At 38.1% G+C, this 15,625-nt stretch overlaps 1 protein-coding gene across 3 annotated transcripts in view; it reads right to left on the minus strand.

Annotated features, from left to right (window-relative positions):
* ZWILCH (zwilch kinetochore protein) overlaps positions 1-15,625 on the minus strand; it is a 39,048-nt gene that overhangs the window by 13,753 nt on the left and 9,670 nt on the right. For all 3 annotated transcript variants that reach the window (XM_036845266.1, XM_036845265.1, XM_036845267.1), the window contains 11 exons: positions 15,207-15,325; positions 12,164-12,363; positions 11,564-11,634; positions 10,731-10,886; positions 9,375-9,446; positions 5,203-5,296; positions 4,308-4,357; positions 3,543-3,648; positions 2,901-2,980; positions 1,366-1,522; positions 825-853 (listed from right to left, as the gene is read on the minus strand). In XM_036845266.1, the coding sequence (XP_036701161.1) occupies positions 825-853; positions 1,366-1,522; positions 2,901-2,980; positions 3,543-3,648; positions 4,308-4,357; positions 5,203-5,296; positions 9,375-9,446; positions 10,731-10,886; positions 11,564-11,634; positions 12,164-12,363; positions 15,207-15,325 (1,134 nt within the window). The remainder of the gene's footprint in view (positions 1-824; positions 854-1,365; positions 1,523-2,900; positions 2,981-3,542; positions 3,649-4,307; positions 4,358-5,202; positions 5,297-9,374; positions 9,447-10,730; positions 10,887-11,563; positions 11,635-12,163; positions 12,364-15,206; positions 15,326-15,625) is intronic.

Genomic DNA, 15,625 nt, shown 5'->3' on the forward strand with positions numbered 1-15,625 from the left:
ACAGGAGGGGCCGCGATAGTGAGAGGCCCGCGCACCGTGATGAGGAGTGGCCCCCACTTGCCGCAACTGGAGGGAGCCCTCGCACGGAAACGAAGACCCAACATAGCCAAAGAAATAAATTTAAAAAAAAAAAAAAAAAAAAAAAGACACTAGGAAAATAAAAAAGTTCATAATCATGACCCTGAAACCCAGAAGCATCTTTTTTTTTAAATTTTAATTTATTTTTTATACAGCAGGTTCTTATTAGTCATCCATTTTATACACATCACAGTGTATACATGTCAATTCCAATCTCCCAATTCATCACACCACCACCCCCCGCCGCTTTCCCCCCTTGGTGTCCATACGTTTGTTCTCTACATCTGTGTCTCAATTTCTGCCCTGCAAACTGGTTCATCTGTACCATTTTTCTAGGTTCCACATATATCAGAAGCATCTTTTGAATCAATATGTTAAGGAACATAACAAATTCTTTGGAAAGTAATCCTTCACGTGTAAAAGAAATGGGTCAAGAGAATATAAAGCAAATATTCCCTTATAAGGCCTATCAAAGAAAAGCATTCCTTAACCGTTTTAGATAAATGAGAGTTGTGGGAGTACATTGGTTTAATAAGCAGGATACAACTTTATGTCAGTATCATACGTTTATAAAGAATGAGAAGTGACATTGAATGGGCTACCTTTTTGTCTGTCATATTAGACAGTGTAATTGCCCGTCTTAATTTATCTGTTTCCCAGAACAGAGGCTGGCACAGAATAGACACTTAATAACTGTATGCAGAACAACCAAATAAAGAAAAACCAACTTTAGAATAAAAACTCACCAAATGATTCAAAGATGCAAGTTCTTGGCCTATCAAGAAAAAACACATATATGCAAATAAGCCTTAGGTATTATCTATTACAAATTAAGCAACCTAAGAAAAAAATTTCATAGTTCATATATAAAAGAAATGCTCAAGCTAAATAGTTTCTCACAAAAAGCCAAATTTTCTGGTACATTACACCATAAATATAAATTAATACTTATTCTAAAAATGATCACAGTTTGCCCCTAAAAAAAACAACCAAGTAATGGGTATTAAAATGAAAAGGGTTTTTTATTTACTACATTAACCTCAAAGAATCTCAAAACATTTGAATTAAAGGCAAACAAAAACTATAGTTATCTTTAATATAATATCTTTATCGAGCAGGAAACTAAGGCTCAAAAAATGGGAGTGCTTGTCTCACAGTGAACCAGGGGCAAAGCCAGGACTACAAAGAATTAGGAACAAGTACAAAGATAAAATCTGAGAATACCTATGCAGCTTCTAATTTTTTGTGATGCAGCTTTTAATTTTTTGAGCTGGGAAATGGACTTACCTATGAAAAAACAGATATAATCTTTCTTCAGTTTATCCAAACCAATTTCCAAAAGCATCTGAACTGGAACAATCCCACTGAGAGAAACCGTGTCCATGGTTCCATGGTAAGACTGATGAATGAGCTTACTTAGTAAACTGTTACTCCCACTATGAAGCTAGAAATTGGGAAAAGTTGATAAAGCCACAAATAAAAATATAAAAAGTCCAGTAAGCAAAAGAGAAACAAACTGCATTAGCTAAAAGCTAAAACTTATAAGATTACGTTTTTCATCACCTGACACAAATTATTTGAATAAAAGTCCCTAAGTTACAAACCTATCAGTTTCTAAACTGCCATTCCAAGACCTCCTTATTGGCTACACTATCCAACATACTAACTTGATCATTTGCAAAATAAGAAGAGCTGTGAACTTATAGATCTAACATGTGTTCCAAATATTAAATATCTTAAACATACCTAAAATATTTGACATTTTCTCATTACTGTCCTTCTGTTATCTCTAATTTCCAACACAATCTTCTGCATTTTCTTTTTTTTCTTAACACTATTTTCACTTTGCACTTGTTGTACATGGTAGCGATATACTTGTAAATATCTCACAAACACAGAAACTCTCAAGAGAAAAATTCGATGGGCAAGACTAAAATGCATAGAATGACTAATACCAAATAGGGGTAGGGTTTGCATGATTCTGCTCTGGAGTGTATCTCCGTTCACACCTAGGAAAGTTTCTGTCTTATTGTCATGAATTGGCAGTTGCGTTATTTAAAATAATTCCTATTAGATGAAGAATCTTTTTGTTTCTAGCTTTTACCTTAGATTTTTCTTCATTATAAAACCACAAATTCATTATGGAAAATCCATGAAGTATAGAAATGTATAATGCAGTTGGAGAAACTCATTTGTAACCCTACCACCAGAGGTGACTATCATATTTTAGTGTATTTGTTTCCAGGTTTTTCTCTCCAAAATTTATATTTTTTATACAATAGTGTACAATCCTTTCTTTTTACTGAACATTGTAAGCATTTCTCCACATCATCTGTAGCAACTATTACATGTGCCATTATGTGGCTATATCATTATTTACTTAGGCATTCCATTAATAGTGAAAATTCAGGTCATTTACAATTTTTGCTACTGTAAATGAGGCTGTAATGACTATCATGATACATAAAATCTTGATACGTATTTCTGTGTATGGCCTTAGGATGGATACATTTCGAGGATCTCAATACATTATCATAATTGCTTTTTAGAGAGTGTTCCAATTTGTACTCTCATAAGTAGTATATGAGAACAATCATTCATAGCAACAGTAACGACAATATTAGTAGCTTACAAATACTGTGCACTTAACTATGAACTAGGTGCTAAGTGCTTCACATGAATTAAGGAACCTGTCCAAGTTTACACAGCTAGAAAGTGGCAGAGCTAGAATTCAAATTCAGGCAGTCTGCTCCAGAGCTTATGTCCTTAACCAGTTTGCTATGCTGCTGAGAAAAGGTTCTCACACACACTACTAAACCTACCCATGGCTGTATATCACCACGCTGTAGACTCTGGATGATCAACGTGAAACACTTCACCAAGTCTTGATAAGAAATCACACCTTGGAAAAAAAAAAAAAAAAAAGAAATCACACCTTGGAAAGCAAGTCAGTCTAACATTACTTTCATGGTTATTTCTGCAGATCAAATATGTCATTCATTTTAAGGATACACAAATGAAGTGGAAGAGAAGTATCTGAACTTTATGGATGGGGAAGGGGGAAAGAAATTAAAGCCCCCCTCTCCCCAAAAAAAGTATTTTTAAAGAAAGAAATTAAACCCATTGCCATAAAATAACATACTTAGTAAAATATTATGGAATATCTTTTCCTAATAATTATAATTTCACTAAGGTATATGTTTTGGTTCATATAAATACAGCATAAAAACCACCTAGGTCTTACACTTCCAGCAAGAGAAAAGAACAGGTTCTAAGAATTGCTTGTCTTAGGAAAATTCTTGAGTAAAATGTGCCAATGCATTATTAGAAATGAGTTTGATAAAACAGGAACCAGATGTCCATACAAGACTAGCAGTACACACTGTATTATTTTCAAAAGACTTAAAAGTAAACTTAAGAAATAAGAGGAAAAATTTTATTTCACAATCCTGATGGACACCTACTACTGCTCATTTTGCACCACAGCTGCTCAGCAAAATCGAGATCACCCCGTACTGTGAGAAGACACTCCATGGACCGATCAACTGCAGCAGAGTCATGTTTCACTGTCTGGAAAAGAAGTGAGTGTCAGAGAATACTCAGTTTATTTTTTAAAAAGTGCAACAGTTTAAGGCCAATAAGCTTTCAAATGCTGCTCTGAGAAAAGGTGGGGTCATGAACATATGCAAAGAGAGACATGAATGCATCTTCTACAATTTCATCCACTAATGAGGAGACACAAATAAATAGACAGTGAAAAACGGGACCTCTAAAATTGTTTTTAAACTCTGATGCCTAAAAGCAAGCATTCAACTTTCCTCCCGTGGAAAAGTATTTAATTAAATTACCTTTGTCTCCATTTTCCTATTTGTCAAATGACAACATATTAAGTGCAATTTAATAGTACCACCTGTGGCATATTAACATGCCATCTCATAACATATTAATATACTATAATAATATCACCCCACAGTATAGTAACATATTCATTTCCATTTCTCTGCAGTTAAGTGATTAATAATAAATATGTACTAGTTCTCTTTAAAAATATTCATCGGTTCTCAAGGAAAATAATCACTAGTGCTGACATTACAGACCAACAAAAAACTACCCTCAAAATGCTACCTTGGCTGTAGCAGATCCATTTGAGATTGTATGATGTGAAAGACAACAGTACAACCAAATTTTACAAGCTCTTTCAGTGTGCATTTCCGATAATAATCACTTACCTCTGTGGTTTTTTTCGTAGAATCACCAAATTCATCCAGCTTATTTAAGTCTAGAAAGTGGCAAAAGCTTATTAACTCTGGATTTTATTTATTTTCCTTCATTCCAAATTATTTCCATCCTAATCCTATTTTCAAATAGCAAATGAGGATAGTAGAAGTATAACCAGGTATTTTAGCAAATTACTTAACTCTCCAATGGAGGTCAAAATAGATACCCACTAGGTAGGGGTGTAAAGATGAACTAAGAGGGGCTTCCCTGGTGGCGCAGTGGTTGGGAGTCTGCCTGCCAATGCGGGGGACACGGGTTCGAGCCCTGGTCTGGGAGGATCCCACATGCCGCGGAGCAACTGGGCCTGTGAGCCACAATTACTGAGCCTGCATGTCTGGAGCCTGTGCTCCGCAACAAGAGAGGTCGCGATAGTGAGAGGCCTGCGCACCGCGATGAAGAGTGGCCCCCGCTTGCCGCAACTAGAGAAAGCCCTCGCACAGAAACGAAGACCCAACACAGCCATAAATAAATAAATAAATAAATAAATAAATTAATTAATTAATTAAAAAAAAAAAAAAAGATGAACTAAGATACAATGAAAGACCCTGACACACAATGTCAAGCACATGGTAGGTGCTCAAAGGTTACAATCTCAAATATGATTGCAGTATATAAAATGTAAATTAAATAAGTATTATTAATTCTTAAAATCACTGAGACCTTTACAGTTAGCAATTCAGAATGGAAGCTGTCCCTCTCACCATGACAGACCTCATAGCTTTAGATATATACCAACCAAAAAGAATATCAAGCATAAAAAGACAATTTACATTTAAATATAGCAAGCATAAATTCCCAATTAAGAAAAATAAACAAAAAACAAGCATGAGTTAGGAAAACAAACACCATTCAGAAATTCCTGCACAAGTTCAACAGCAGATTTTGCTTCCAGAGACTCAGGCCATTCAGTTACACCAGTCCTCAAACCATCAGCTAAAACCTGTGAGAGATTAAAAAAAAAAACAAACCCAAAAAACTTGTTAGCAAAAAACATAGTTTAATCAGTAAAATGTATTTAGTAATAATATTAGTACATATATATATATATATATATATATATATATATATATATATATATATATATATATATATATATATACTTTTTTTTTTTCTTTTTTACTTGGCCATACCACGTGGCTTGTGGGATTTTAATTCTCTGACCAGGGATCAAACCCGGGCCCTCGGCAGTGAGAGCGTGGAGTCCTAATCACTGGACTGCCAGGGAATTCCTAGTACCTTGAATTCTTCAATGTTTAATGAGATGCCAGGAACTGTTCTAAATGTTTCATATGCAGTATGTTATTTAATCCTCACAAAAACCCTATGAGGCAGATACTACTAGCACTCCCATTTTACTGAGACTAAGAGGTTAATTAACTTGCTTAAGGTCACACAGTCAGTAACTGACAGTGCCAGGACATGTATCCAGCAGTCTTATGCTAAAGATGGTATTCTGAACTCTCATTATGTGTGCATAGGTGCTATAAAGGATTCAAGACCTATGAGCCTGCCTTGAAGACACTTCTAATTTTGGTTAAGAAGGACCGATAATACAGATGAAATAACTGGGGAACAACAAATGTGAGACTGAATGGAAGTTTACATAAAAATACCATGAATGTGTATGCCTATACCTACAATATCTAAACTGAACTAAGGAAAGAGGTCGAGGTCAAGATAGGCTGGAATGGCCAGAGGAACGATGTGAAACATTAGCTCAACTCAAATGCAGGAACCACTGGCTACAGAGCAGGGGATAAGATGAAGAAGGTGGGATGATTCCGCCAAGGGTGGCGAAAACACCCAGGAAACAGCGGCAAATAAGAAGAGTACAAGGAATAGGGATTAGACAGGAATAGTGGTCTTAAAACTTAAAAAGATTTTTTATTTCATTTGGAAGACAACAGCCATTGTTGATTTTTTGACAGGAAAATGACATGATCAAGCAGCTAAGAATTCTCCCGTCAGAAACACTCAGGATAGAGTCTAAGGAAAAAAGAAAGTACAGTGTTTCTCAATAGGAGTGAGATCATCCTCCATCCCCAGGGAGCCTTTGGAAAAACGTGAAGATAAATTTTGGCGTCACAGTGACTGTGTGTACAGGAGCGCTTTGAGCATTTAGTCTGGTGGGGGCCAAGAATGCTACATATCTTGCAATGTGTACAATGGTCCCAAACCACAAAGAATGATCCTGCTCAAGATGCCAAGAGTGTGTGTTGAGAACAATGAAGGATCATTAGAGTGGTCCAGAAGGGAGGTAATAAGGGCTTTAACTAAGATGGGCACAGTGAGATACCTCAAAGAGAAAAAAACAAAAAACAAACAGTATATTCGAGAGACAGACAGACAGAAATATATATGGAATAGAAGAAAAGAAAAGAATCCTACCTATTTATAAAAATACAGGGGATTGAACTTGGAGAGACGATGGCCACGTGCACATCTAAGAGTCTGTGAATTTCTAAGGGAGATTATAACAAAGCATGGACTTTCAAGTCAGACAGACAGACATGTATTCGAATGAGTTTTAAACCAGCTCTCCCACTTACCAGTTGCTGACACCTCAGGCAAAATAAACGCACCATCTAGCACCACATGCTGGGCACACAGTAGAGTGGCAGCTTCTAGCTGTGGCAGTAACTAGAGATAGTTCTTACTAAAGTAAAAGACAGGGTTTCTAGCCTGTGAAACTGAAGGAATGATGAAATCACAGAAATAAATGGGGGGCTTATTAACGGGATCTAGTCTGGAGATTTCAAGTTTCATTTTGGACATACTGAATTGGAGGGAAGAGCCCTCTACTCAAGTGGGAACTAATTTGATGGAAGTGGGAAAGATCAGAAGTGGTAGCAGCTTAAAGATGGGAGTCTGGAGTTCCCTCGTAAAGGCATTAGTCAAATCACTAAATGGATAAGCCCTCTGCCGGGGTGGAGAAAGGAGGGCAGAGACAGGAAGGTAGAAGTATGACAGAAGCCCACAGGAAGGGTCCTGAAAGAGGAGCTCTCAAGAAAGAAGAAAGGTGAGGAAGGTAGAAAAAGTACCAAGTTTTTTTTACAAACGGGGAAATAATAAGAGGAGGTAAAAGTATGAAAAACACCTGGTACTGTGCTAGAAGCTGAAGGCACAATGGGGTACTTGGAACTCAAGCCTAGTAGGGGAGACAGAGAAGTAAACAAATTACTGTTTGATAAATCGCCTGACAAGGGAGGTGCGTAAGGTTCTATGGCAGTACGAAGCACAGGCAGCATAAGCTATTCTGGGGGATCAGGGCAATCATCTGAGGTGAAGATGTCACAGACAGTTAACCCAGCAAAGAGGTGGAAGAAGGGCACACTAGGCAGAACAACACACACACACACACACACACACACACACACACGCCAGAAAGTGACAGTGTGACAGGACTGGAGCTGCTACAAGCAGGGAGCTCAGTATGGCAAAGTAGGGAATGAGATTAAGCTAAAGAAATAAGTAGGAGCCAGTAAGAACATGGAAAGATGCTCAATGTTATTAGCCATCACGGAAATGCAAATCAAAACCATAATGAGGGACTTCCCTGGCAGTCCAGTGGTTAAGACTCCATGCTTCCACTGCAGGGGGCACCAGTTCAATCCCTAGTCGGGGAACGAAGATACTGCGTGCCTAGTGGCACGGCCCCAAAAAACAAAACAAAAAAACCCCATAAACAAACCATAATGAGATACCACTTCACCCCCACTAGGATGGCTGTAACAAACAATAAAAAAGACAGTATCAAGCATTGGCAAAGATATGGAGAAAATGGAACCCTCATACACTGCTGGTGGGAATGTAAAATGATTCAGCCACTTTGGAAAAGATACAGTTTGGCAGTTCCTCAAAAGGTTAAACATAGAGTTACCATATGACCCAGCAACTCCACCCAAGAGATGTGTAAACATATGTCACATAAAAACTTATACACGACTATTCATGGCAGCATTATTCATAAATAGCCAAAAAGTAGAAACAACCAAAACATGTATCAACTGATGAACGGATAAACAAAAATGTAGTACATATGCACACTGGAATGTTATTCAGTAATAAAAAGGAACAAAATACTACAGAAAGTAGATTAGTGGCTGCCAGGGGCTGGCAGGGGTGGGAGGTTTCTGCTAATGGGTATGGGGGTTTCTTTTTGGGGTGATGAAAATACCCTAAAATTAAATATGGTCATGGTTGTACAACTCTGTCAGTATACTAAAAACTATTGAATTGTATACTTAAAATGAGTGAATTTTATGGGATGTAATTTCTATCTCAATAAAGCTGTTAAAAAAAGAAAAGAAAAAAGAAGTAAGTAGGGCAGTGACTGGATATAACTGGCTTTGTACGCCAAGCTAAGACATTTGGAATTTCTACTGCATTAAAATGACTCCCCCCAACGCCCCACCAGGACTTCCCTGGTGGTCCAGTGGTTAAGAATCCGCCTTCCAATGAACTAAGATCCCACATGCCGCAGGGCAACTAAGCCCGCCCACCTCAACTAGAGAGGAGCCATAAGGAAAGATCCCCCATGCCACAACTAAGACCCAACGCAGCCAAAAGTAAATAAATAAACAAATAAATAAACAAATGAGGGCCCCCCCCACACCCCTGAGATTTAATTTGTAGAGTGGCGCTTAAATTACTGAAACATAAAAACACATGCTCATTAATCTTCAGCATCAATCAAAATCCCAGTTAGTAACAAGCAGATTATACACACATTTGGAATTAACTGGCAACTGACTCACCTGGAAAGAGGGGAATCCATCATATGAATAAAACTCAAATACTTCATAGAAAAGGCAAAAGAACCCATTAACTACTAACTGATGAATGTTCCCTTTAACTGCAAGGACAATTACCACACAGTAACGCTGCTCCAGTTGCCAAGCACATAACATTTGGAACAAATTTTGAAGAACACAAAACTAAATAACAATGACACTAGCAAACATTTTAATGAAAACATGAGATTTAATACAAGTTACAAATTCCAGAAGGATACTCACATGGAGAAATTTCAGTTGTCTGTGAAGATGATTCAGAGGACCTCTGGGCTCTCCCAATTCCACCTTAATATTCTAAAAAGTTCCCAGAGTCAGTTTTCACTGGTAATCCCATCTTCTCTGCATCAGGGTCACAGTTATTTGCATTTCAAACTACCCACACATTTAAAAATATATTTCATAAAGCACTAGTGAACTGAAAAAGTAGGTCAATACTGCATTTAGAACACCTTCCCAGGGATACCAAAGACCCCGCCCATCCCAATACAGTACCCTAAATTCAGGCCACCAGAACCCCTCTCTATACCACAACTGCAGCTACATGGAACAACTGCTCTCCTACTCTGTCCCACTGAATTTCCAAAAGGACAAAGAGTAGAAATATAAATAAATACATCTCAAGACTCAGTGACAAACTTAGCATTACCACACACCAAAAACAATACCCTCCCTCCCCCAGTAAATATGCTCATTAGACTTCTGTTAAATCTACAATGTGCTGTCTTAGCCAGAGGTCAAAGTTTTATAAACCTAAAACCTTAAAAAAAAAACGGGGGGGGGGTGGTTTGAAAGAGAAGAAAATAGTAAATGCCAGTATGTAAATTCCTATTGCAGGAAAAGAAAAGCGCTAAAAATATAATTATCCATGAGCCACCACCCTGAGGAAACCACTTGTAACACTATCCAGGCCTTCGTGTACACATTTTTAAAAACCACAGTTGAGATCCTACTGTACATATAATTTTGTACTTTTTGGGTCTTTTTTTTTTCCCCTTAATAATAAGCATTTTCTCTCATTATTAAAGATACTTTAAATCATGATTTTAAAAAAATATATACACTATTTCACCATGAAAATCTATTTAAATCATTTTCCTACTGACTATTCAGGTTTTGTTTTTAGTATTTTCTAAACACAGCTATGTGACTGCATTGAATATCTTTGTCCATATATTTTTGTTACCAATTCTGATTAATTTTTTAAGAGAGATTCTAGAAATGTAAATATAGGGTGAAAGGTCTGAACAGAATAATGATTCTTGATGTGTTGACAATATCTGCACTCTTTTAAGAACAGCAGAGACTATAAGTCACTGTGATGATTCCGTTTGAGTCCCCACTCAAGAGACTTTATTAATCATAATTGCAGCACTGTGGATAACTGATAGATCAGATCACCTGGCAAAGCCTCCACTGGCTGCTCTGGTGAGACTTCAGGGGCAAGCTGAGCCTTTCAGAGCTGCCCAGGGAGAGCTGAGCCTGGGGCCGTGCTGGAAGCATGGAGCACTAGCAACAGGCAAGGTCAAAGTAAATCCACACTGAGTAATAAACTCAACAGAAAGAAGGGTTTGCTCCTACCAGAGTTGCAGTTGAAGAGAGTGGAGGGATTTGAAGAATCTCATCCACAGGACTCCAGGAAATATCCAAAGTGATTGTAGTTTGTGAGGCAGCAACTGTATCATCCAAGGCAGTGGACTTAAAGAGCTCATACTGGGCAAAGCCGCTGGCTGTTAACTGAAAGAGTGCATCCAGCAGACCATTAGCTGTGCTTTCACAAGGCCAAAGGCCCATTATCAAAATGACTTTGACTCTTTTTCCAAAATAAAAAGTGTTGAGGACTTCCCTGGTGGTACAGTGGTTAAGAATCCACCTGCCAATGCAGGGGACACGGGATCAAGCCCTGGTCCGGGACGATACCATATGCCGCAGAGCAACTAAGCCCATGCACCACAACTAGAGCCCACATTCCACAACTACTGAAGCCCGCGAGCCCTAGAGCCCGTGCTCCACAACAAGAGAAGCCACCGCAATGAGAAGGCTGCGAACTGCAGCGAAGAGTAACCCCTGCTCGCCACAACTAGAGAAAGCCGGTGTGCAGCAACAAAGACCCAACGCAGCCAAAAATAAATAAATAAATAAATTTATAAAATAAATAAATAAAATTTGTTAAAAAAAAAAAAAAAAAGTGCCGTGCTTTTATCCCAAATGGAAAAATAAGACAATTCTTTTTCATCACAAAGATTAGCTAAAAGGCAAGGCATATATTTTCAGTCATTAGCTGATATGAAAATAAACATTTTGATACTACAGAAAAATATCTAGTCATACTAGGAGTGAAAAAACCTTTACACTAGGAAGGCAGATTGTTAGCAGTTTGAAGAAAATAATATGAATAGAAGAGAAATACTTACAGTAGACAAGTGATGTCTTTTCTTGTGTGAATTTTTGAGATCTTCAAGATTTACAGAATAATTTTTATCAGCTATAGGACATGAAAGAAAGAAAAATCTTTACAGGTACAATTCAAAATTACATCATTAGAGCTAGAAAATTACAATCCCTCAAATTCTGAGGGTATCACAACTTAACACTAATAATTGTTGAAATTAAATTTTAAATCACAGATGAACTGTTTTTAAAAGAAGGAAAGTAGAACAGAGGTCAATAATACTACCAAAAGTATAATTAAAGGCCCACTATGAAATTGGAATTATATTCAACTTTTTTATCCTCCAATGAAAATTTCCAAAAATACACACATATAAATGAAATGAAACCCAAATAAAACAGCCATAAACTGCTGTTCGGACTTCTGGAAATCTGTTTCTGGACTATCTCCTACATGCTGCAAGTTACACACTACAGTAGATTCATGGTGGCTAACACAAGTTCCACTGGGTGCACTTCCCTCTTAACAATATCAAGTTTCAGTAAAAACCACAAAGCAATAACTATACAAATAAATATATACACCCCCCCCCCCCACAAAAGTAAGAGAAGTGAGCTCTCACCTTTACAGGTGACCATGCACAAGACAATTCCTGTGATGATGTTATTGGTTATGATAAGCTCAGCTCCCAGCCAACAGGTACCTTCAGGATCTGAACCATCACACCTTACCCAAAGGGGAGGAAGGGCAGTAACTGGCCGATTCATCTTCAAATGGGTCATATTAGGATTGTGAGCCATGGTGTAAAGTCCAATTAACTGCCTTGGAAACAACAGTAGGAAGAATAAATTAGACGTAGAGACTGTCAATCAGTCAAAAGTTTTCTTTTCCAAAGATATCATGAACAGTAGCTACGATTCTGACTCTGACCCCACTTCTGATCACCATCTAAGATTTTATACCCAATTCCAATGTGTGGGGTTTTTCCGTACACCAAGCAATTCTCTGACACCAGCTGGGTATCCTACAATTCAACTCAATTCTGACACTATCTACCCAAAGATAGCATCAGCTCCCACAGGTTGAAGCCTCAGTCCTACAAGACTGCCTCCCCCCAACTTCCAACTGCCAAATTCCAAGTCAAGGTTGTCATCTGTGTGTCTATAGATCGCAGGTCCCAACAACCCCCTCCTCGGGTTAAATTAACATGCTAGAGCTGCTCACACAACTCAGAGAAACATTTTACTTGCTAGATTACCAGTTTATTATAAAAGGGTAGAACTCAGAAACAGCCAGATGGAAGAGGTGCGAAGGGAAAAGTATGAGGAAAAGGGCACAGAGCTTCCACGGCCTCTCCTAGCAAGCCACTCTCCCAGCACCTCCATGTGTTCACCAACCCAGAAGCTCTCCAAACCCTCTCCTTTTGGGTTTTTATGGAGGTTTCATTACATAGTCACAATTGATTAAATCACTGGCCACTGGTGACTGAACTTAACCGCCAGCCCCTCTCCCCACCAGAGGTTGGGTGGGACTCAAAAGTTCCAACCCTCCAGTCACATGCTTGGTTCCCCTGGCAAGCAGCCCCCATTCTTAGGTTACCTGGGGTGGGGTCCAAAAGTCACCTCATTAACATAACAAAAGACACCTTTATAGCTCTCCACACCTAGGAAATGCCAAAGGTTTCAGGAGCTGGGTGCCAGGAACAGCGGACAAAGACCAAATATGTTTCTTATTATACATCACAATATCACAGAATCCCAGAAACAAAAATCTGGAAATTAAGTGGCAAAATACATAAAAGTTTCACCAAGTGAAGAAGTGGGGAGCAGGGCACATGAGGCAGATCGAGAAGTGACAAAAAAAAAAAAAAAGTGACAAAGTGTAGCTACTACAAGCAGGGAGTTCAATATGGCAGGGATAGAGGGTCAGTGGGAGTGGAAGTAGGCTGTGAGATTAAGCAAAAGAAATAACAGAATATGTCAATTATGTCTCAGTAAACCTGGGGGGTGGGAGAAAGTAGAAGCCAATAAATATATGAAAAGATGCTTGAGGTCATTAGTCATGGAACACTTAAGGAAATTTGAATATAGTCTATGGATTAGATGGTAATATTCTAACAATGTTAAATTTCCAGATTTTGATGACTGTTCTGTGGTTATATAAGAGAATGAACTAGATCTTAGGAAATACATAGTGAAGTATTTAGGGGTAAAGGAGCAAGATGTCTCCAACATACTGTTAATATTTCATTTAAAAAAATGTGTGTGTGTGATACGTGTTTGTTATATAGATGCGGGAGTGGGCAGGAGTAGGAGAAGCAGAGGAGGAGGAATAAGCGACAGAATCACCAAGCAGAGACAGCAAAATGTAAATAATTGGTGAATCTGGTTAAGGCTACACAGAAGTTCCTGAACTTTTCTTTTAATTTTTCTGTAAATTTGAGTGTATCAGAATTAAAAGTTACTTAAAATATGGCTTAACATTTTTTTTCAAAGAGATGAAAACTAAATTTATTACCAACAGATGTTCAGAAAAGGCATTTCTAAGGGATTGTACTTCAAAAAAGAAATACAATAATCCCAGAAGGAAGGTCTGAAATGCAAGAAGAAATGGAGAGCAAAGAAATGATAAGCCTATGGATAAATCCAAACAAACACTGGCTGGAGAAAACAATGCAAATAAATAATGTTCAAGTTGTGGGACAGAAAAGAAAAAAAGGCCAAACATGACTTAAAATCAAGAAGCCATGAAAGAAAAGACTAATTAATTACAAAAGATTTTAAAAGCTTCTATACAGCAAAACAAAACAAAACCAAAAAACCCCACCATGAAGGAAAGTCACTTTGTGAATATTGTTATTATGGTCCTTATTCTCTAATATTGTTATATATATAACCAGATCCTCCAGGACTCCTTGACAGCAAAGACTTCTTGGTTTTGGAGTTGAGGGAGGCCGGGCAGACAGAAAGTCATATGGTGGGGGGGTGGGTAGTGAAACTGGCAAAGCAGACAGAGGCAGTAGGGTTTCTAACAGGGGCACTACTGGCATCTGGGTGGGATCATTCCTCGTTGGACAGGAGAGCCCCATGCATTGCAGGACATTTACCATCCATGGCCCAGGCCAAAAGCTCCCCTGAATCACTGTGACAATCAAAAAGTATCCCTGCATATTTCCAATTGCCTGCTGAGTATGGCACCCCTCATGGAGGACCACTGGATTGGATGCTGAAGGCTCCTATGTGTCACTCATAAGGAATCTGGATTTTATCATGAGGCAAAAGAACCACTGAAGGATTTTTAAGCAGGGAAGCAATACAATCAGTCTTTCATTTTATAAAGATCACTCTGGCAGCAGTGAGGAAAAAAGACTGGCGAGGAACCAGATTAGAAATAAGGAAAACAATTACAAAGCAACAACAGTAAACAGTATAGAGGAATGGAGAAAGGGAAGATCACCGCAGTCATCTGAGTTAGGCTTGGGATACCTATGGGACAGTCAAGAACAGTCAAGTAGAGCTATCCTTAGAGAATTGAGTATACACATCAAGGGGGAGGCGAAAGGAGAGAGGGAGGGATCTAGCTAGATACATATTTTTTTCCCAATGTTTATAAGAACACTTCTATTTAAATCCTACCCTCCACCCCTACACTAAGAAAAAACTTACCTGGCTCTCCCAACTGGTAAAGCAAGTGGTCCAACATTTTCACCAGTAGAGAAATCAGAGATAGCAGTTTCTTCAGATTGTAGTTCTTCAACATGACTTGTTTCTTCCTTTTCTAAAAGCTTTAAAAATGTTTAATTATTTAACCAGGTAAAAGAACACTTAAGGTAACGGTCAACTCTTCACTATGCTAGAACATAACGTACTGATTTCTAAACGCTTAAGCAAAAAATGATTGGGTTATGAAAAGAATCATAGGTACAAACCAATTTGGTACCAATAAATCTCACCATCAGAAGCATTTCCACTGTCCTATAAAGATATTGATCTAAGTTGCTACTAATAAAGGAAGTATCTGATACCATCAGAAAAGGAAGTGCTCTACCACGTACAAAATGATGTACAAACACCAAGGGAAACCC

This window comes from Balaenoptera musculus, chromosome 2, assembly GCF_009873245.2.
Source record: "Balaenoptera musculus isolate JJ_BM4_2016_0621 chromosome 2, mBalMus1.pri.v3, whole genome shotgun sequence".
In the NCBI taxonomy this organism is placed as follows: domain Eukaryota; kingdom Metazoa; phylum Chordata; class Mammalia; order Artiodactyla; family Balaenopteridae; genus Balaenoptera; species Balaenoptera musculus.